Source organism: Alternaria novae-zelandiae (genome assembly GCF_023758075.1).
Source record: "Alternaria novae-zelandiae strain BMP 2774 chromosome Unknown scaffold_13, whole genome shotgun sequence".
NCBI classification, from domain to species: domain Eukaryota; kingdom Fungi; phylum Ascomycota; class Dothideomycetes; order Pleosporales; family Pleosporaceae; genus Alternaria; species Alternaria novae-zelandiae.
This window is the reverse complement of record NW_026056973.1, coordinates 189,891-212,249: the sequence shown is the minus strand read 5'-3', so window position 1 is coordinate 212,249 and position 22,359 is coordinate 189,891. Positions and strand designations below refer to the sequence as shown.

General features: G+C 53.5%; 6 protein-coding genes across 6 annotated transcripts; 4 read left to right on the top strand and 2 right to left on the bottom strand.

The window, feature by feature from the left end:
- Positions 1-1,756: 1,756 nt before the first annotated feature.
- J4E88_006574 (uncharacterized protein) lies at positions 1,757-4,078 on the bottom strand (the record flags this gene model as incomplete). Its single annotated transcript, XM_049400199.1, has 5 exons — positions 1,757-1,991; positions 2,046-2,129; positions 2,233-3,765; positions 3,815-3,914; positions 3,967-4,078. 5 exons carry the CDS (start codon positions 4,076-4,078, stop codon positions 1,757-1,759), a joined length of 2,064 nt encoding a protein of 687 aa, XP_049253818.1.
- Positions 4,079-9,200: 5,122 nt separating this feature from the next.
- On the top strand, positions 9,201-10,403 carry J4E88_006573 (uncharacterized protein; the record flags this gene model as incomplete). The annotated part of the gene is made up of 3 exons (XM_049400198.1): positions 9,201-9,241; positions 9,286-9,293; positions 9,493-10,403. 3 exons carry the CDS (start codon positions 9,201-9,203, stop codon positions 10,401-10,403), a joined length of 960 nt encoding a protein of 319 aa, XP_049253817.1.
- A 594-nt stretch (positions 10,404-10,997) lies between these two features.
- Positions 10,998-13,678, bottom strand: J4E88_006572 (uncharacterized protein; the record flags this gene model as incomplete). Its single annotated transcript, XM_049400197.1, has 2 exons — positions 10,998-12,380; positions 12,440-13,678. 2 exons carry the CDS (start codon positions 13,676-13,678, stop codon positions 10,998-11,000), a joined length of 2,622 nt encoding a protein of 873 aa, XP_049253816.1.
- A 545-nt stretch (positions 13,679-14,223) lies between these two features.
- Positions 14,224-15,141, top strand: J4E88_006571 (uncharacterized protein; the record flags this gene model as incomplete). Its single annotated transcript, XM_049400196.1, has 1 exon — positions 14,224-15,141. The coding sequence occupies one exon, from the start codon at positions 14,224-14,226 to the stop codon at positions 15,139-15,141; it is 918 nt and encodes a 305-aa protein (XP_049253815.1).
- A 3,268-nt stretch (positions 15,142-18,409) lies between these two features.
- On the top strand, positions 18,410-19,411 carry J4E88_006570 (uncharacterized protein; the record flags this gene model as incomplete). The annotated part of the gene is made up of 1 exon (XM_049400195.1): positions 18,410-19,411. The coding sequence occupies one exon, from the start codon at positions 18,410-18,412 to the stop codon at positions 19,409-19,411; it is 1,002 nt and encodes a 333-aa protein (XP_049253814.1).
- Positions 19,412-20,358: 947 nt separating this feature from the next.
- Positions 20,359-22,160, top strand: J4E88_006569 (uncharacterized protein; the record flags this gene model as incomplete). The annotated part of the gene is made up of 2 exons (XM_049400194.1): positions 20,359-22,021; positions 22,075-22,160. The coding sequence occupies 2 exons, from the start codon at positions 20,359-20,361 to the stop codon at positions 22,158-22,160; spliced, it is 1,749 nt and encodes a 582-aa protein (XP_049253813.1).
- Between the last annotated feature and the right edge of the window lie 199 nt (positions 22,161-22,359).

Sequence of the window (22,359 nt, the reverse complement as noted above, 5' to 3'; positions counted from 1 at the left end):
CGCAAAGGTACCTGCCCAACCGTGAGATAGAACAACTTCAGATCGCCGATTGGCGAAGAGTACCATTTCCCACCCCTCCAACCCACAAAGGCAACGGCCACTGAACACTCCGTGCCAACTGAACTTCACATTCCCCCCATTTCAAATACCCAGATGACCACGCCCAAGTAGCAAGTATGCATTAGTGATAGTAATCAAAGGACATGGCCAAAAGGATTCCGAAGTGGCTGAATGGCAATTGATCTCGCTACCGCAGCCCCCGAAGCCTTCAAGACGGCATCAGCAAGCCAGCCGCTCATACCACCATCACCCCCAAGTCTACCCACCATCCACAGCCCCATGATCTACAACGCTCGCCTCGCACTGCATTTACAAAAAGACTATACGTACAGCCCCACACACCACGTGTCTATCGTTCAAAAGTCTACCACCTACATTCCCATCCCCACCCATCCATCCCACACACCACTCACCAAACGCACAGACACCGTTCCCTCGAACCAGCAAGTACACACACCGCGTAGATCAATGTGGCTTCCACCCTTACTCCACCTCCACCTCCCACCGCCTTCCTCCCTCCGACATCCTCCTCCGCCTCCGACTCCGACGCGGTCTCCATCCCGCAAACCCGCACGCAACCGTGCCACACCCAAGTCAAGTCAAGTCAAGTGAGGCACAGTCGGGACCCGCAGCACCGACTTCCGCGGGCACCCCCAGTCCCTTCCCAAATCTAGACCGTGCTCGCAAGAGAGGTGATGTGTAATTGTACGGCGTAGTCGCTTCTGAAACAAGCGCGCTGGCCATGTGTGACGTAAGGATTGCGGCGGGGCGAGGTGAGATGGTTGTTTGAGCAGGGGGACGGGGCACGTGAGACGGAAGGATTTGGGATGAGGTGTTGGTATGACGGGTTGCTGGGGTGCGTGATATGCGTGAGGGGGGTGTTGGTATGATGGTTATGTGCTGTGATATGATGTTCTTTGATGTGTTGATCGTATGTCTCTTGGGATTTGCATGCGTGATGGGTTGGGGTGGTGTTTCATCCTGAGTGCTGGTTTCTGAGAGTATACTGTGACGCGTGTGCAAGCTGCATGTGAAGTATGAGTGTTGGTCATCACAGCGGATATACGAAAGGTCACGGTGGTAGTAGCTTGTGAAGACATAGAAGTGCAGTTATGCGTTTTGCATTGAGTTTCAATATTATACACACGCCGCCTCACGAAGAGGAAGACGCAAACCACCAAGCTACCTGCATATCCGAGAGATGTATCGACGATATGCGTATGCGTGCGCTTCAAATGGTGTCCCAGTCCGCCATCAAACAACTTTTGCAACAAAGCAAGCCATGCCGCCAAGGATATATCCAACAGAGGGCTCAACGACGACAACGAGCAAACAGATCGGAGCGCAAGGGAAAAGAAAGAAGAAAAGGGAAAAACATGAAACGATGAGACGAGAAAAAAGAAGGGTACTCATGTTCGTAGTGTTGTGTCGTCAGCCAACCCCTCAAAAAGCCAAAATCCGGTGGTATCACCATCCCCTAGCTCCGAAGGCTGGAAAAGAAAAAGCAAGAACAAATGCAGTGCGGACATCGTGAATGTATGCCGAACAGAGGGAAACAGACACCGGTCTAAGAGATTAAACGCGAAGACAAGAAGATGAACAAGAAAAACAGCAGACTGGTATCCTTCTAGATGGCTGCGCCATTGATTGCGCCGAAATGCTCATTTCACATGTGTGACGTCGTGACAGGGTATGCTCAGTAGTGGCTACCGGCCATGAGGCTGTGTTGTGGTGGCGCCATGGTCATACCAAGTCCTGGGCCAGGAATGTCGTTGATGGAGTGCGACAGACCAAGGTACTCGTTGCCGGACTCAGGCGACAGCTCATCCGCGAGCGAGTGGAGGTGGTCTTCCTCACCCTCGAGGTCGTCTTCTTCTTGGTAGTCACTCAGCGGCTCGCCGTCAGCGCGGGGCTCGTGTGTGCGACGATGTCTAATGAATTAATTAGTATGTGGTTTTCGGTTGGGCGGTAAACAGGGTACATACTGGGCAAGGTTGTCTGAGCGCGAGAAGGCCTTGTTGCACAACGGGCAAACGTATGGTCGTTCTTGTGTGTGGGTGCGTACGTGTCTAAGCGCCAGGGTCAGCGTCTATGCAAAACAACAAATAAAGTGGAGGCCCGAGTGATCGTGTGGTACAAAAATAGCAAGATGGGGAAATTGCAAGCGCTTACCTCTTGAGGTGTTCTAATCTCTTGAAGAGACGACCACAGGTGGGGATCGGGCAGGAGTGCGACTTCTGGGGGTACGGGCCGATTTCCATCATGGTGGCACTGCGGGCGCGTCGGAAAACTGGTCCTCCTGCACCGGCGGTACGAGCGACCGCGCTGTGCTGGAGGGGGCTCTCAAAGAGCTCGCCGTTGACCAGAGTGTTGAGATCGTCGTGATGCAGCGAAGCGGACTGCGGCTCGGGGCTCTCCTCAACAGTGTTGAGTGGGGTACCCTGGCGGGACATGTCCATGTGAGGCTTCTGATCACCCATCTGGGGGTAGCTCGCACCGTTGGTGCTGTTGGGCGAGTTGTGGTTTGACTCATCAACCTCAGCAAGGGGAACGACTGAGCTCGACATTGATCGCCTCAGGTCACTTGGGCGGTGAACCTGGTGAGCACCTGCACCGGAAGCGGTGACAGCAGCGGCGATACCAGCGGAAAGGGACGAACGCCTCCTACGTTGCTTGTAGGTGGGTGAGCCTTCAATGACGGAGTAGACATTGCCAGGAGCAAATGGCCGGGAAACGCCGGGGTAGCCGGAGCCCATCAAGTTCGATGGGGGCATGTTCATGAGAGGGTTGAATGTGTTGGGAACTGGAAGGTCTGGGATAGCGCTGTAGAGACCAGTGTCCTCGTTCGCAATGTAAGCAGGCTCAGCACCGAGACCAATCTGGTGTTGAGGTGGGGTCAATGGCTCGAAAGACATGCCGCGGGTGCTGTAGTCCTCGTAGTGAGAAGAGACGAAGGACGGCGCAGGAGAGTACTCCATGTATGCGGGCATGGAGCTGTGGCGCTGGTGAACTTGAGACAAAGGAATGCCGTTGCGGTCGTACTGGAAAGACTGGCTCATCTCACGCTGCTCCCGGCTCTTGACAACGGGGTTCTGCATGGAAGGTGGCATGGACATTTGCTGGTGGTACTGGGCCATGGGGTCCTCGTGGTGCATTGGTTGCTGCATTGGCTGCTGCATCTGGGGCATGGATTGCTGTACGGGGACCATGGTTGGTGGGGGCATGGAGTCCATTCTTTGCATGTCGGGCGATGTGCTCTGGTACGATGGCTGGACGTTGTTGTTGAAGGACGATGAGTTGGTTTGTTGCGCCTTGGTGAGCTGCTCAAAGAGCGACTGGGATGAATCAAATTCGAAGGAAAGAGCGGGTTCGCTGACGGCCATGGTGGTCGCTTCTTGGCCCATCTTCTCGCGCTTGAGATCACGCTCAAGGGCATCAAGGAAGAGCCTGTCGTGGGGTACGCTGTACCAGTAGAAAACCTTCTGCTTCTTCTGTGTTCGGATGCAGTTGTTCTTGTAGAGGAAGTCAAGGAACGCGCTCTTGGGCTCTTCCAGGGAAGCATCTGTGCCCGATTTCAGGTTGCGCAGATCTGAGAAGATGCCCTCTTCGAACTTCTTCGAGTTCTTGACTGGGCGGCCAAAGGCCTGGAATCTGAATGACAGGCATCGGACGATGTCTGTGCCTGAGATGTGAAAAAGGTTGTTCCTGGGAATTGTGAGATTTTGCATGAATTAATGAAGAACACGGCGCTTACCATAGAACACATGAGACGTATTCGCCTGTTGGTAGCAAGAAGCGGCGGATGTACTGGTCGGGTTGCCAGTCAACGGGCGCTGATATGAGGAAGTACTTGACTGCAGGCGCGTTAGTATGCAGGAGGACTTGGGTCAATGCGCGGGCACGTACGGTTGTCGACCTGCTGCAGGGCAACGACACTGTCCGGCGGGAGGCTTTGCTGGGCGTCCTGGTCTAATAGAAAAGTCTCGGGCGCGACAGAGCGTGCCTGGGGTGGCGGCATCTGCTGGTGGTGTTGGGATGGATACATGGTGCGCTGCAACACGTTCCTCTGTACAGGTGTTTGAAGTGGGAACGTCAGACGCGGTGGCCCTTCTTGGGGTTGGATGGAACACGAGGGAGGGCTCGACGAGGACCTGCCAGGATCGAAAACGAAAGAGTGTCAGGCTATGTTTAAAAGGATAGATAATAAAACGCGACGGTGGTGCGGATAATAAAAACGTGAGGAACCTGCCTCAGATAGCAGTCTCAAGAATTCACCAAGAAGGTACAGCTCTGGGAGGGGGATACGAAACGCAAATCTGAGGGGGCAGCGGCAGCTTTAGGTGTCGGAGGGCGTGTGAAACAGGAGGCTAGTGGTCTCACATTGATCTATTTCCGCACACCAGTCAGCGGCCTGGCCAGTGCAGGTTGCGCGGCCAATTGGGGCGCCGAGGCGAGCGCAGCGGCCAGTTGGCCGGCAGGGGTGCGGGCGACTCGTGCTGCGGCCGTGCATGCCGTGGTGAGCGCAGCGCGAAAGGTTGGCTAATGTGCTGGCCTGGCCGCCCATGCCCTCGACGAAGCGGCTTTTTCTTCTGAATTTGCTCTGGGATCCCCCAACCTTGCTCATCTCCCCGGGCGCATGTTGCTGGGACGCGCGCCCGGGGCAGGTGCGTGCCTGGGCTGCCCTTTCCTTCGCCTTGTTCGCTTTCGCTCGCGCCTTCCTGTCTGTGCCTCTGTGCCTGCTTCCCTGCTGCTGCTCGCCGCCCGCGCCTGCCCTGCGCGCCCTCGGCGCAGAGGCCACATCCGGCCTAGCCCCGCCAGCCGCAGACACTCGAAAACCTTAACCCTCGCTTGCAGCCCACCACGAGGCCCTCGCGACACAGACGTCCAGTTTGCCCATCTAGAGTATCGATCATCGCGGTCCGATGCCTGCCGCGCTGCTTCATGCCATGGAAAACACGCTGCTTGCGTCAGTTTAGCTTCGAGGCCTGGCAGGGAACCCGAGCCCACCTCCAGCGGCCATCGTCATGTGCCCCAGTGCCACCACCACCGCTGCCGGCCCTGCAGAGGCGCAACTCTAACCACCACCTAGAAGCCCGCCGGCCGCCGTCGTCCCATGGTCGCCAGAACGACATGTCGCATTCTGGACAACCGTCGTCCGGCGCACCTTCGACATTCCTTTTGCCGCATCCGTCCGCTGTCAAGACACGCTGCACTGCCAGTGTGCTACCAGCCATTCCCTGATGCGGATGTGAACCATGTTTGCCTACTTCCGAGTACTGCTTCGATGGCCGGCAATCGTGTCGCGCAGAGGATCGATCACCCAAACCGCGCTACCAATGCAGGAACATCACTCTGCAGCTTCGTGCAAATTCGGCCAGTGCGTCACGGGTACATGTCGTCAGTGACCACCACCCAGCCTCGTCGCTGAAGTCATCACTCGTGGCTGGTCCATCGTCCAAGTGTGGTGCGTCTAGATGCAGGAACCAGCAGAAGTAGCACGCTGGGCATGGTTTGATCTTCATCTGAAACGCGCTGTTTAGCCAGCCTGCGGGAGCGGCCATCGCCTCTTGCAAATCTCCCAGCTCATCGTGAAGCAGCATCTGATCCAATCTGTCGCCATCTGCTTGTCACCTCCTCATGTCTGCGGTTGTCATCCACACACTACGAGCGCGTCCTTTGCCAGGACTGAAGCCTCTGGCCGGCGTGACGCTTCGCTCGCAAGCCAGTGAGATAGCGGACCTCGTTTCAGAACTTACTTTTGGCTAGCCGTTATCCACCGGCCACCACCGCTCATTGGTCGGGGAACGAATCAAAACCTTCGGCGTCATTCCCTCTCGCGTACAAGCGCTGCTGCAATAGGGCAGCATTACCTAGACATTCATGCGTTATGAAGACCTCATGTCACAGACACCGCGTACCCTCCAAGCTCTTGCTTTGCAATTCAAGAGGTGGGGATCTCTGTTAGTGGAGCTGCGCACGCCTGAGCACATGAATGCTGGACTCATAGCACCCCACCATATGCACTCAACGAATCGCATCTCCACACTATTCAACGTTTCTTGACCGATTGCGGACTGTGCGATACTTTCGGTCTACTCATATCCGACACTCGCTCTTGAGCCCACATCGCGGGCGAACCCATATCTGAATCCACGACGCAAACATCGGCGCCGTTTCTGCGGGACTTGTGCGTGACCGTCGACCTGCAGTACCGTTGCCGAAAACAAATGTTCGCGGGGGTGCAGGTGTACTAGTGATGATACGCCTGGCGGAGTAAACAACATTTCGGGTTGGTGTGCAAAGGTACCTGCGTTAGCGGAGCCTGGAGTCGCGCTCCTGAAACTCGTGGCCCTCCGTCCAACTGCCGCAAGCGGACACGAGATGCCGGTCAAAAGTGGAATGGCTTCGCTTCAACGTCGCGTGTGATTAGGAACTGCGTGCGAAATCTGCGCTTGCCCTTATCATGCAGTGATATAGGAGCATTAGGTTAGGAGCGTGGAGTGCGAACCACCACATCAAATATTGAATAACCGTTAGTGCTATTGGAAGTCATGGCCTGCAGCAACAAACAGAACTTGTCCAGCAGAAAAGGGATAGCGATGCGCGTCCGTCGATAAGATGTCTTGAGTAATCGTGCTTTGGCGACTTGGTTCAGGAACAGACGGCAATGGACGAGTCTGGCAAGTTTAGCCGTTGCGATCGCATCGAATAACCGATGAACCCCCTTTTGCTGTGCAGCATCAAATACCCACGCATAATTTCTACCTCGAAAACTTAAATTGATCCAGTGTTCAACCAGACCTCCCGTGCCACTGTCGCAAGCTTGAGGTTGCTCACTTCTGGCAGGAATGACGAGTCAAGTCAGTGCTCCTCTAAGCACAAGGCAGCGTTGGCAGAACAGCCGAAGCAGGGTCGTTTCCGTGTTTAGGGCGTTGATCTGCCATAACCGTGTATCAGATACTCGGAGGCTGGGTATCAGACTGTCGGCAGTTTCAGGTCCATTTGTCACTTGCAGAAGGGTCCACGAGGACGACGTTGCCAGCGCGTGGCGGGGTGATCAAACTACCCGTGAGTAGTTCTCGCAGGCTCGAGCCTGAGCTGATCTGAAGATCAGTAAATGCTTGGAGATCTCAACGCTAGACAGACACGGAAAGTGTACCTTGATTGTGTAACCCGAAGATTTCCCACACGCTGTAAAGTGCTGGATTCTGCCTTTGCATTACGCTCTTCTGGAACGCTTCTACGTGCTTGACTACTGAGCCCCACTCCGGTCACCGTCATTGCGCAATAGTGTGAGCTGAGTTCATGGCGTGGAGGCAGGACGATTAGAGTTTCTCAGCGGATAATGTGGGCTACTAACGAAGCGAAGCCACTGGCTGTCCTAGTGTCCTGATGCACGACGCATGACACATGGCAGACCCAAAGTCAATCCCGGAGACAAGCTACTGCAGCCATTGAGAAGGGCGGCCCGTAGCATCGAGAGAAGTGGTGTGCGTTTTTATCAAGGATTGCCGGACCTCACAAGTGCTCGAAAATCGAGATGCCTGTTAAACTGAGCTTAGGGGCGCTGGCTCTAGGAAGATTCCTGTATCATATGCAGACTATAGATGTAGCCAAGAGGTCGTGACCCCGGAGATTAGCAGAGGGTCTGCAACCCCGCTGGAATCGATAGTCGTTGCTTCCATTTACGGACTGTGCAACTTCGCGATAGCGAATCCTCAACCACTCACGTGGTGGTGCCTGAGTCAATGGCTCACTCCTTTGCTCGGTAAGACCCGGGCGATCAGTAGATCCCGTTCTTGCGACAACTGCGGCTATCGCGACATCTAGACTGAACAACTGACAGTGGCTAGGTTACATGACGAATTCAGAAGTCGGCCGAGGAAGAGTCCAAATGAAGAGGCAAAGAAGAGTGATTCGCGCACCTAGCCATGCAGCAGGGAAGTCCAAGTGCGGAACTTGGAAGAAGTCCCGCGGACCAGTCTGAGACTGACGATGCGTGGAGAAGCGGCTGAACAGCTGAACCAAGCATCCGCAGTGTTTGAACGCATGATGCTCCTGGTAGGCGCGGGATGTCCTCGGCGATGTCGAATGATCGTGGCAAGAGCGCAAGCGTGTCCAGCCACTGGAGTGAATGAGCGATCGAAGAGACGCTTGAGCAGCCTTGAGACGTGGAAGCTCAGCCGAGCTGGGCCGTCTGCTCATACTTTTTAAGCTGTTTCAACTGCTGCTAACGGTATTCCAGTTCTTCTAGAACGCAGCCAAGGTGTCAACTCAATGTTGAGCAGCTGTTCGCACCACGAGTGTCAGTCCCCGTAGTCGCTGCTGGTGGCGTTGTCTAGGATGCGTCAGGTCGTTCGATGTGAAAAGTTTGAGACCCTGGAGATGGGTCTATCGATATCACTAGGATATTGCCCGCAGTATCGCCGCGATGTGACTAGGCGTTTCCTCTGGCGAGCCTACGAATACGCTGTACAGCCCGCTGCTTTGGATCGACGTGCTAGGGTGGCGAGTCTCAAGTATATGAATGTACTGCATGCAAGTGAGTTTTCCTAGCGTCTGCATAGACGTTGTTGACCGGATGAGGGTACAGTTCGTTCATTAGCAACGATAATATGTGTGGCAAAAATAAATCTGCGCTGATAGCTCGCAAGCGATCTTTTGTGGCGGAAATAATCGCCTCGTCTTTCTTTGACCAGATTGCAATGTAGTCATCTCATTAGGTAGAAGATGTGAAGAGATGAAGTGAAGACAGCGTTTGTAAGACGGCTTCTGCTTTTGTCGCTAGTGGCGCTTGGCAAACTCCGACGGCAGCTGCGAGCTTCAAGCTCACCCTCAGCGCGCCCGCAAACACGCGAATGCAACAGCGTCGATGATTTCTATACTCACGGCGAGGGCCTACACACCTTGTCGCACTATTGCAGCTCTCTCAGAAGCTTCTCTCGGCCTAAAAACGCTTTCGCGACGTGCACAGCATCCACAAGCTTTGTGCTCGGCCTCCTCACGTGCTTCGTGTACCTGGAGTCGCGATGACGTCAACCTAAGCCGACGTTCCATAGTGCACACACCCTGGAAGCATTGTGGAATTCGTCCTGCTAGTCTATTCAGTACTTCGACTACACGAAGACTGAAGCTTGAAGATGAAGCAACTGGTTCTCCTGTTCCTAGAGGCGGTACAGAGGTAGGTGCAATTTTTTTCCACATCACCAGCATAGTACCGATCAGATTCCAGAGTAAGGCCGCGCCTGGAGTCTGAGTTATACTTCTTGAACGTGTTCCTTCCCGTCTGATTACTGGAGATCCAAAAGATTCTCTCTCGGCTCTTGAACTTTGCGTTCGTGTTTTGTATTTTTTATTGTATGTTACGGTTATCGCAAAAAGTCGCTTTAATTCCACACCGAATGTGTTAACGAATACAACACAACTTTATAGCTAACCAACTCCTGCAGCCTTCACCCGCCTCCACCTCCGCCAAATTAGCTACAACCCTCAAATCCACCCTCAAACTCGACAAACCGCGTCACGAGCAAATCTACAACCTCCCCAACATCCTCACATTTTCGCGACTCATAGCCACCCCTGTAGTCGGATATCTAATCATCCACGACCAACATCTCTACGCCTTCTCCCTCTTCGCCTATGCCGCCTTTTCCGACCTACTCGATGGCTGGATCGCGCGCCGCTGGAACCTCCAAACCGTGGTCGGCAGCGTCGTCGACCCCATGGCCGACAAGCTCCTAATGACAACATTGGTAACATGCCTGGCAGTCAATGGAAGTCTTCCGATGCCACTCGCCGCACTGATCCTAGGAAGAGATGTCAGTCTGGCAGTGAGTGCGTTTTACTACCGATACGCCAGTCTACCCGCACCCAAGACCATGGCCCGATACTGGGATTTCAGCTTGCCAAGCGCGGAGGTACATCCCACCACCATCTCCAAGTTCAACACATTTCTGCAGTTGAGTCTATTGGGAACGCTGCTTTGCACAAACTTGCTACATGATCCTTCAGCCACGACATCCGCAGCTGGAGGCTTGCTCCTGTCGATCCAAGATATAGTAGGAGGCGAAGAAGGCGTCAAGACGATGATCCAGGGCATGTCAGCCATCGTGGCCAGCACGACGATGTACAGCGGTCTCGAGTACACCTGGTCTAAGAAAGCAGTCGTCATCTTGGGCGGCGATGAAGCTTTGAAGAGGAAACAGGGTTTCCGCGGCAGGATGATCATGGCGGGTGGCTTTGGTTCTTTCATTGCGCTTGCGGCGTATTTGTGGTTCAATCGTCAGGCTGAGGAGGACTTGAAGAAGGAGGCGAATAAAAAGCTGGGTACCAAAAGTGCGTGAGCGTTGTTGGTACGTCATTTTTGTATTATAAGAGATAGCACCCACTAGGTATTCGATAGCGGATACGAGGATGTGGAAATAAAACGGTGCGAAATTCACTTCTGCATGCCTCTACTCCGGAATGTGTGACCACATGCAGTGCCTTCATCCCTTCGTCCCGTGCCGCTCTTTGTTGCATTAAAGCCAGTAGCTCCATGTTTCAGCCACCACCATATATCGAATTTCCTAATCTGGTCATGAATGTTCATAATGATGGTTATATGTGCCTTCCAGCACCTTCTGAATCCTTTAGGGCTAGTTGAGCAAACAGGAGTGTCCACAAAAGAGCGCACAAACATGGGAAAGAAGGAGAGGAAGGGTTGTAGCTGACAAGGTCGCCTAATTGAACAAGTGAAGTAGCGATGGAAGCGAATATGAATGGCCTAAGCTGAAGCGTGTATGCGTTAGGAAATCAACAACGAAAGAAACGAAGCATGCTGCACAGTTTGAAGATAGGCGATACATCCTTCGTAAATATATGTTTACATATAAGCGCTGCCAAAGACAACCTAAAATACATAGACTACATTACACATCGTCCCAAAAACCCCAACTCTACTTCAACGACGCCTTCCCCTCCCACGTCCCCACCGCCTTACTAAACAGCTCCTTACACGGAACCCTCGAGCCCAATCTCGCACACAGCAAGAACGCGCCCGAAAGTTTCCGATGAAGCGAGTACGTCTCTTCCGGTGGCGGCGCAAGCCTCTCTTTGACCATAACGGGGATCAAGCCACGCACTCTATCCGTAATCGTTTGGTCTCTGAAATCGTATATCTCGGGCCCACTACCGCTAAACGGTTCGGCAAGCGTGAGTACACTCTGGATATGGGCGTCGAGCATGGCGGGGCTCTCGTTGCCGGTTAGGTAACCGAGTTCGACGGAGAGGTCGCGGAGAGAGGAGCGGTCGCCTTTGGAGGCTGCAATCAGGATTTTGATGTAGGGTTCGACGAACTTGTCGGGGTAATCTCGCGAAGCACCGAAGTCTAGCAGTTCGATCTTCTGGGCGGAGGCGTTGTAGAGGAAGTTTGTCCAGTTGGGGTCGGTCTGCATGAACTTGAACTCTACAATCTCGCGGAGACAGAGACGGAGGATTTGCGTGCCGATCCAGTCGCGTTGCTCCTGGGTTAGGGTCTTGAGTTTGGTTACGCCGACACCGTGCATGAGCTCTGCGGTCAGGACGGTGGGGCCACAGGCTTCGGGGAAGACTTTAGGAACGGTGAAGACATCAGTGTCGTCTTGAAGGAGGTTGCGGAACCGAGTTTGGCATTCGGCTTCGCGCGTGTAATCGCATTCCCAACCCAGTTCTGTTCGGGCGTTGGCGATGGTCTTGTCTAGGTACAGACCCTTTGGCAGGAGACGCGATGCGGTTAGGAGGATGGAAAGGTTGCTAAGGTCAGAGTCGATGGAGTTGGCAACGCCAGGATATTGGACCTTCACAGCTACTGCCTGGCCATTAGACTTGAGTACCGCTTTGTGTACCTGTCCAATCGATGCTGCCGCAATAGGTACATCTTCGAACGATTCGAAAAGATCGCGCCAATTGTCCCCAAGGTTGCTGCTCAAGACTTTGTTCCGTTGTGAGGCCGGCATGTAGTCTGCGCTATCCTGCACCCGTTGCAAGACATCATGAATCGCTGGTGGCAGCATCTTGATGTCTTGGAAGCTGATCATTTGCCCAAGCTTGAGAGCGGCACCTCGCATGCGGGAGAGCTTTGCGACCAGTATTTCCATGTTCCCAGGGCTCAGCATCAACGAGCCACCAGTTGACGCAGCACTGCCGGTCGCTCGTCGAAGACCTTCACCGACAGCTCCGAGTGCCATGCTTGTGCCTAAACCAGCGTACTGCCATATGCGACCGAACCGTGACGAAGGGACTCTCGACTCTCGTAGCGCGTATGATGACTTCTCTGGTTGGGTCGCTACCTCATTTGGTGACTATTGTACAACTGTCAGCAAATCAGCAGGCTTCAGGCTAGTAGATGGATTTGACATACTTCAGACGCAGCCGCATTTGACTGCACGTCCTGGGCAAGTTGGGATGCCAGGTCTTCCATCTCCTTTGAGGAAGTCGCGGATTGAGCTTCCTGACCCGGTTTTGATTGTGTTAACGGCTGATTTTGTTGCTGTACTGAGGGCAAGGGTCTGTCGTCGAGTGGATGCCTGCCGGTGGGTTTTGCTACGGGTCTGTCATCCAACGGATGTCTACCACTGGTCTTCCGCTCTGCATATTCCTTTCTCGAGAAAGGATCGCTTCCTAGCATCCTAGCAACTTTTCTCGAGTGGAAGACATCGGTGTTGATACCCTCTGGTAGGTCTTCCTCCACTTGCCTCTGCGCCGGCTTGGGTACATTGTAGAATACGTCCTGATTCATTTGCTTGTCCGACACATGTTCGTCACTTTGCTGTTTTGTTCCTGAATTTCGGGGTATCTGTGATTGAGGTTGTGACGAGGCTGTTGGTTGCAATTCGACCGATCGGGTGTAGAAGACGTCTCTGTCATGACCCTTCTGCAGCTTCTCTGCCTGTGGAGATATCGGCGTCTGTTGAGGGTCGTTCGCGTGTGCGGGGATCGTTTCAGCGGTTTGTGTAGAGGCGCCCCTGGGGTTTCTGGGAAGCGGTATGGTGGTCTCTGTAGACTCTACCGGTTTGATGCCCTCGTCCTTGTGACGAACTTGTTCACCCTGGTCCTCAGCCAGAGGTTCCTTCGGCGCCTCATGTACTGGCCTCTCGGAGAACACATCCTTGCCCTTTTCCTCTTGTTCGAGTGTCAACCCTTGGCTTGGTATGGTGCCGTCTGGTAGCGGGGATCTGGGGGCCTTCTTCTGCTCGACCTCCAATTCTTCTGTGGGCGGAGGCGCCTGAGAGCTACTTTGACCTGATCGATCGTAGTGATGATCCTGCTCTACACCCTCTCTAGTACCTTCTACGGGTGTATCCCTCTTCACGGTGTCTCTTCTAGGTATATCCGCCTGCTGTGTCCATTGTGTGTTCGTCGCCCGCTCGGCTGCGGCTTTCGCGTACGAGGGAGCTTCTTCGCTGAAGCGCTGTGAGAGGGCGATGGCAGCGGCTGCCGTGAGGGTGACGCGGTCCGTTTGGTTCTTGACGGCTTTGGCTAGCGACGAGGTTTTGTTGTAAGCGTCCCACTGATTAGAGCGAAGCGCGACGTGCTTCTGTGCGACAGATTTGGAGGCATTGAAGAGCTTGGCGGCGTCGACAAGCCGTCTACCTGCCATTTCGATCGGATGAAAGGGCTACCGGGAGGCGCGACACATGACCGAGGTGTGCTGTAGCTTTGCGTAAGCTGCGGAGGCTCTGGTGAGGCCATCGAAAGTTATGCGCGTCATAGCTGGATGGGGTTAGGCTGCAGTGCGGAAATGGCGCGATTGGCTGGCCATCATAGCCGACAAGGGTCTTGATCGTCTAGTGGGGCAGCCAGCTGCATCTATACCCTCAACAGCGCGACATTTGATTTACTGTACTCTCCATATCCGTCGCCGCATTCGGCCCCATTTTCCTTTTGGTACCCAATCAGACTTCGTAGCCATCTGTCACGACAAATCAACCAGTGCTTGGTGCCTGAGTAGCGTCAGTCGGTACTTCCCAGTCACACGGGAAGATAGCAACTATTCGGCCTATCAGTCTCGACTGATTCAGGCACAAGATACAAGTGTTCTCTTAGTAGCCTTCCGAAAACCCCAGGCAGCCTCACAATTCCACGCCGAAGTCCTGGACGTACCCAGAATCCGTTCATTCAAACAAACCCAAGAGAGTTGCAAACATGAAAGTCGCCTGTCTCCAGTTCGCCCCAGAAGTCGGGCGCGTCCCAGAAAACATCCAAAGAGCAGAACGCATCCTCCAGTCCACCGCCATTCCTCACGACCTAGCATGGCTCGTCCTTCCCGAACTCGCCTTCTCAGGTTACAACTTCCAATCACTGGAGGAGATCCAACCCTTCCTCGAGCCTACCACATCCGGCATCTCAACCCAATGGGCGCAGAAAGTAGCAAAACACTACAACTGCCACGTCACAGTCGGTTACCCAGAAATCACCACCCCAGCCACCAATCCCGCGGACAGTCAAACGCAGTACAACTCCACCGTCACTGTATCGCCAGATGGAGAAATACTAAACAACTACCGGAAATCCTTCCTTTACTACACAGACGAGACATGGGCATCTGAAGGACCGGGCTCGAAGTCGCATAAACTATCCAATCCCTCATCGCCAGATTCTCCCTTCTATGCCGGTCAACTCGGTAGCCTGGGGAAGGTTACCATGGGGATATGTATGGATATAAATCCTTACAAGTTCGTCTCTCCTTGGGCCGATTACGAGTTCTCTACTCTCGCTCTAACATCACAATCTCCGATTGTTTGCATAAGCATGGCTTGGCTGTGCCATCTCACGCCTGCGGAACTTGTACAGGAGCCATCGCAGCCGGATATAGCGACGGTAGCGTACTGGGTCGAGCGCTTCCAACCGCTTGTTGAGGCCAAGGGGGATAAACCCGTCTATATCATCATGGCGAATCGGTGTGGAATGGAGAAGGGCGTCTGCTATGCAGGCAGCAGTACGGTGATAAAGATCGAGAAGGGCGTTGTCAGTCTGTACGAGACAGCGGGCAAGAGCGAGGAGACTTGTTTGATCGTGGATCTGACCCAGCGACCCAAGTTCCAGGTGAGGAGTGGGAGGTGATGGGTCAGAGAACGTCAACATGAGGGCTTTACCTTATACGGGTAAACCCCTAAACACCCCGGAGCCTACAGATCTTCTGATCCGTTTATTCTTATTATGGTGTAGTCTGCAGACCTGTTTGGGGGTTTCCTTGTCTGAGGTGGCTTGCTTTCAGAGGCAGGTTCGCTAATATGGCCATTCTTAGGCAGATCGGACGTACGACGGAGATCGCCTTGGGCTGATACTGAGACGCTTACCGTTGCAACGGCGATTGTTGTCGGCCGCTCCAAAGAAACCTTACGCGAAGAGGTGATCGTCGAAGAACGGTTACTCAAGGAAGTCACCTCAATTGATAAGAAACCTGAACACCCTGGAACCTACATGAACGCCAGATTTTCTAATTTGCCTGTGTTATCCTAGTTTAGCCTGCAGACATATTCAGGTCTTTACTTGCCTGAGATGGCGTTATCGAAAGGCAATGGGGCTGAGTCAGTATCGCGGGGGTCATCGGGGGGAAACAAACAATGCAGCAGTCAACATTCTTCACAAGAGCGCCGTACGTGTGTAGTCTTCTCGCGCCAGATGTGATACTGAGCCTGAAATGGAGTTAATGGCCAACCCGCGTTTGGAGTGCGAGTCCAGCATATGACGAAAGCGGCGGTCGTGTCATATGACGCATCTGGGATCATATTGCGCGCAGTACATCACGATCATCAGCACACCAGAAGTCATTTGTTGTGACCCAGCAAGTGTCTCCATTTAGCACTGCTCAGATCTAAACCATCATGAATCGATTCCTTTCATTCCCATTTACAGACCCAAAGCGCCATGAATGAGAGGTAGGTAGGTATCCGGTAACGTGAAAAGAACACCACCCATAGCATCCCTCGTTTGCAGACGTGCTTCGCTTAGAAGACTGGTCGCTCGCTTCCCGCCATGTGCGAAATTCCCAATGTAGTCGCTCGTTTCGTGTGGGGTAGGTTGTCGGCGCAGTAACAAGGAGTAGTTGGGAATCGAGAATCGAGTGAGGGATGGTTCGTCGGGGGCGATACGCTTAGATACCGAGACGAGTCTTGCGCCAGTGTCGGCGCTTGGCGTTGTACCTGTGGGCGGAATGTCAGTCTCGTACTCTCATCATCATAATGTCGTATCCTCGTAATCTCTAGCGACGGAGATCGGAAGCGGCGAGAGCGTGCGGATCGTGGGTAGAGCGTACCTGATGGTGTTGCCGGTCCTCAGGCGAATCCACTGGGGGATGGGGCGGTTCTGCTTCTGCGCCTTTGCAAGCTTCTGCTTGGTGCGGAAGGACTTTTGGGACTGCGAGAGTGTCAATAAGTGGCCCTGCAGTGTTTCGCAACCGCGGGCGGTGATATCATACCGGCATCTTGACTGCTTGTTGTGAGTAGTCGGATGTCGAAAGGTGTTGTCGATGTCGGAAAAAAGCCAGGAATATTGATCGATGTTGGTGCGCTTGGCGGGCGGCAAGCAGAAACGGCTAGACTGTGTTGGGCGCGCTAGCGGGGCTTTAGCGTCATTGCCGTCTCAAACGCGCAGGTGCGCTGACCTGCAACATCGACATTTCGCTGCTCCAGATCTTTGAAGTGCGCAGAAGGGCTGAAGTCTCAAGCGAAATATCTAGTCTTGTATCAAGAACCGTTTCCTGCGCTGTGCTTCGCGGGGTGTGTCTGACTTCGTAGTTCGGCTCTGCGGCGTGACCGCGCTGAACTAACATGCATAGCCAACATTGCGCAAAATCGCAGAGCGCCATACCGGACTGTATCATGGCATCTGATGCATCATTTGGCCTAGCAGCCAAGTTCTGATTAGTAGAAATGGGTCAGCATCCAATTATGCGACTCTACTACAGTTGACCACGCCTCCCCCGCTTTCCACATAACTTCTCAGGGAAACCTTGGAAGGAATGATGCACTAAGACGGTTCTCCTAAGAGTCGGTATTGTATCTGCTATTATTACTGATTTTATAAATGCGACAACTACCTCACAAGTCAATCTCAGCAAATGATATCTAGCAGCCAGGCGTTCTATCACAATATTCGCTTCTACCTCATAAACTTGGTCGCATAACCGTATCGCAAATATGGAACCGAAAGATTCCAAAGGTACGAGGGCTGCCCATAGTTACCGTATACCTCCAGAAGATGTCGTTAAGTGAGAGTAGAAAATGCAGCATTACAAGACACCCATGCAACAGCAGCTGCCACCCTACTTAAACTTCCAAACCAAAACACCGCCTCGGAATCATCTTCTCCTCCTCCCCAAACAACAGCCACCCGTCGCCTCCGCGCGGTCAAAGCACACCTCGCCCCTCCTAAACGCTATGCAGTCTACGCAAAAGACCCTAAGAACATAGCCCAAGTGGCCGCAACGCGAGCGTGGCTCGACACCATCGTGTACGACACTTTCGCGATACGAGAATTTTACAGCTGGTATTGGGGTGATGAGGGTATACCGAAAGAAGAGATCGAAAAGGCCGATGCTGAAGGTAGATTGGAGCAATGGTTTGATGAGGCTGAGGTTGTATCTATGTGGTCGGGGTGTATGCTCGACGAGGAAGGGGCGAGGTTGGTGGCGGAGAAGACAGACTGGATTTCAGTGATTGACGGGAGACGGTATCACATCTCTGATATGTGCTGATGTGGAATGAGGTTTTCAAGAGGAGAATTTGTTGACACTAATACTGTGGCAAGGTGGAGATACATGCTTGTTTCAACATATCACTACATTATTCCAATGTGTGTGGAAGAGTAGCTCGATGTTTCTAACGTGGTCGGTGAATTTCATCACTCCAAATTTCCGGAAAGCCTAGAACAAGAATGCTCTTACGCGATAGTCCGCGCATGGTGTCCTTGCAGCATCGAATAGTAAAGAGGACCGGGTGCGGGACTACTTCATGAGGATATAGCAAACGACGGATTCCAACTGTGACAGATGAGCATGAGCCATTGCCCGACGAAAGCTCGGTCGACTCGTGTCGCGCAGTGATTCGTGAACCTTCTGGGGAAAACATTAAGGGTGCTGTTCTAGGAGCATTACGGTGAATTCACTGACTAGCGCGGCGCTACGGAATAGGCAACTGCGCCCCGAGGTCGTCGCCATTTCCACACTCGTCCTCAGTTACCAGCATTGAATCCCACCTTCAAAATAGCGCATCTCGACCCCGGCGCACACAGTGGTGCTTGGTCGCAGTCGTCGCAGCAATGGCTTCAAACTTTCTGTAAGGCGCATTGACACGATATCCGCGACCATTCTAACAGTTTTGACAGGACCATGGATCTCGACACAGTCACCGTGCGCGTCGGCGAAGCAGAATCAGCAGTGAATATCACCGTCTATCGCAATTTACTATCCGATGTCTCACCTTACTTTCGCGGCGCTTTCGAGGGTTCCTTCGTGGAAGCCACTGATCGCTTCATATCCCTGACAGACGTCACTGAGCATACCTTTCGTATGTTTCTACAGTGGGTACACACCCAAGTTTATGAGCACTCAAGTGGCGCTACGATTCCTTCACCTGCGATACTTCTTCACGGATCAACAACGAAGAATGCTGGCAACACTACCACGGGTCCTGTAGAGGTACAGCCCCCACATCCTACGCAAAGCGTTCCAGACGCCGAGACTCTGCCAGATGCAACATCAGCACTTGACGAGCTGGACGGCCATCAAAAGCGATGGGATGTGAACGAGATAGAAGGGCTGTGCTCCGAAAACTCGGAATTGATCAACGGATACCGCTTGTCGCTGCTTTCTTTCCTGCGTCTGTACGTCTTTGCCGACAAATACAACGTCCCCCAGCTACGAGATGACGTCTTGACCGCCTTGACCGCACAGTCAATCTCATGGTGTTGGTGGCCTGATATTGAGCGAGAACTGATGGAGTCTGCATACGCAGCTCTGCCGTCATCATCTAAGTTCATTCGCCTCTTGGTCCTGTCCACAGCCTACTGTTGGCTCTCGCAGCCTGGAACCTCCAGTGCTACTAAAATGCGTGCAATGAAGGAGATGAACGAGGAATTTGCTTTCGAGGTCATGGTTGTCCAAAATCAGAGGCTCAAAGATGGAGAGTCGTTGGAGGGTATGCCGTCAGAGGGTATGCCGTTTTGGCTGGAGGAAGCTATGCCAGATTCCTGCACCTTGCACGAGCACCTAGCACGAGACGCAGCGAAATGCCGAGAACGAATCTGCGACCAGCCGTACATCTTCACCGGACTCATCGAGATGTGCGCGCAAGACGCCTTGTCCATGGCGAAAGAGTCTGATGAGGGGTAGCCGCACCTAAAGAAAAAGACTGAACAGGTGTGCGGCCGTCTACACTACTTTAGAAATTCAAATTAACAGTGTCCCAGGGTAAGGCAGATGTCGAGGATGTCGGTGTTCAGTTTTTCGTTTGCATGTGGTGGATAGGTGGGGAATGCATCCTGGGGTACACACTACCTAGGGAGCGCTGATGAATGACCAAGACATTCGTGTCAAGGGTTCAAATTTTGGCGCCGACCTCTGAAGATGATAGACAGCCAAGACAGGAGTTTGAGACCTGGAACGGCGCTACTGTACCGGCGTGGGGATGAGTACATTACTTGAGACTGCCGGTCAGTGTGGGTCCCCGCCAAAAAATGGGCACAGAACGGCTAGAAGGCTCAACTTCATGAAGTCAGGTCCCAACGGAAGATGCCAGCTGACAAGCGAATGAAAGTGATGTCCCAGAGGGGCTCAATGTGACTGCGTGAAACATAAGACACGAAACTATAGTCGAAATCTTGCAGCGATGTCTCGGCTGTTCGACCCCAGATTGCTAGTGTGGCGCTATGGCCACAGCTAAAGTGGATGCAGGCGCAAGGATTCTGGGCCTCAGAAATGTCGATCCCGTCTCCGAACCAGGACCCTCTTGTTTCGGCGAACCTACTCGTCGCATTCGCGCACGCGTCGGCGGTACCACGGTTGGTCATGTCTCTTGGGCGTTGACACGGCTGAAGTGCTTCACGGCATCTTCTTTTTAACTCTTCGCATCGCCTCGCTTTTCATCTCAAGTCTGTTTGGCTGGCGCGCGCATTTACCCGTTCAAGTCTTTTCCCGTAGTCCATCGCGGTGCGCGATAGCGATAAGAGAACGACACCAGGTTGGCTCATTGTCTTTGTCGCGTCGACGCGCAGGAACTTGATTCGAAGGAATTGGCCCTCTAATCACGCCTCTTCAGCGACTGTATTCCAATCGCAACCATGACAGACTATGGCTCCACACCACCGCCCAAGTCGCCCTCTCCGGTGACGGTCCCACGCTCCTCGAGCCTCCCGCGCCTGGCCAGCTCCAAGCTCTTCCTCCCGCTGCAGAACGATGCTTCGGCGATATCTACGCGCGGGCACCACCTCCCCTCGCTACTCAACAGCGCACGTCGACCGTCCACTATACGCAGCAGTGAGCGCCGGGGCAGCGACACAGACGATGAAGACCTGGAAGCATACAGGAACGGGCTCGTGATGCCTTACGACCGCGACTCCGATCGGAGGAGCAGCATAGGCGCGCATGTGCTCAACACGCCGCAGATGAGGAGCCAGCGGCTGATTGGCAACTCCAATCCCCGATACAAGTGGGAGAAGTACTACAAGTCAGAGGAAGAGCTCAAGGGCATGAAGAAGCCGATCCGCGAATACTACGAGCGCAACAACCAGCTCCTGCAGCACTACCTGTACATCGACCGTCTACTTGACTCCTCCCTCCCGCACAACCTCATCCAAGAGTACACAAACATGGAATCTGGCGCCGTCAAGATTCCCTCAACCATCAGGGAAGAGTCTTCGGCTTCGACTTCTCCCCTCGCTGTTACCCCCGCTGGTACAAATGGCACCAACACACCCGGTTACTATAGTGAGAACGGGCGAAGTGGTTCATCAGGCAGTCTCAACGGCAACGGCGCTCAAAAACCCATGGTCAAGCGCACACCGAAGAATCTCTACAAAGTCCCCGAAGCAGACGAAAACACGCCCCTTCTCGCACACGACGAGGCCGTAGAAGACGAAGAGGACTTGGAGGTCGCAAACTCCAAGTTGAAGGACTGGGTTCCTGAAGAAGACGAAGACACCGAAAGCCCCATTGTCAAGCTCGCACTATACGTCAACCTCAGCGCAAACACAGCCCTCCTGATCATGAAGATTGTCGTCACAGTCCTCACCTCGTCCCTCTCCGTAGTGGCCAGTTTGGTCGACGCGGCACTAGACTTCCTCTCCACGGCCATCGTATGGTTCACATCATGGATGATCGCGCGTCAAGACCGCTACGCCTACCCAGTCGGCCGCCGCCGTCTCGAACCCATCGGCGTACTCATCTTCTCCGTCATCATGATGACATCCTTCTTCCAAGTCGGCATTGAGGGCATTTCCCGCCTCACTGGACCCGACCGTACAATCGTGCAATTGACCATTCCCGCCGTGGCCATCATGGCCGCTACAGTCGTCATCAAAGGCCTCTGCTGGCTATGGTGCCGTCTCATCCGTAACTCGTCCGTCCAGGCACTGGCTCAAGACGCTATGACTGATGTCGTCTTCAACACCTTCTCCATCCTCTTTCCGCTCGTGGGTTACTTCGCGAAGATCTGGTGGCTCGACTCGCTCGGCGGTATCTTGCTCTCTGCTTATGTCATCATCAACTGGAGTGCTACCTCCGCTGAGCACATTCGCAACCTGACCGGTGCTAGTGCCACGGCAGATGAGCGCAACATCCTCCTCTACATGACAATGCGCTTTGCAAAGTCTATTAAGAGGATTCAGGGTCTGCAGGCTTACCACGCGGGTGATAAACTGAATGTCGAGGTCGATATTGTGGTTGATGAGAATCTCAGTTTGAGGGATAGCCATGACTTGGGTGAGAGTCTGCAGTATGTGCTTGGTAAGTCATCCTTCTATATACATTTACATAGTTGTAAACTAACAGCCACACAGAAAGTGTGCCATACGTTGATCGCGCGTTTGTACATATCGATTATACGGATTACAACTTCCCGACACACATGTCGCAGCAGGAGTGAGCGGAAGATGTGCCTGGCACCTGAGTTGGCTGTACATATAGCATCGGAGACAAAAGCATCTGGAAATGGAAGACCTGGCTGAGCAATAGAAGCATGCTGGTACATAGCATGTGGTTGCGAACTCGCCTCCCGTAAAGACTGCCCATCATCGCCTCTTCTCAGGCTCACGTGGTTGCTATTGGTTTATGGAACTGGGGAT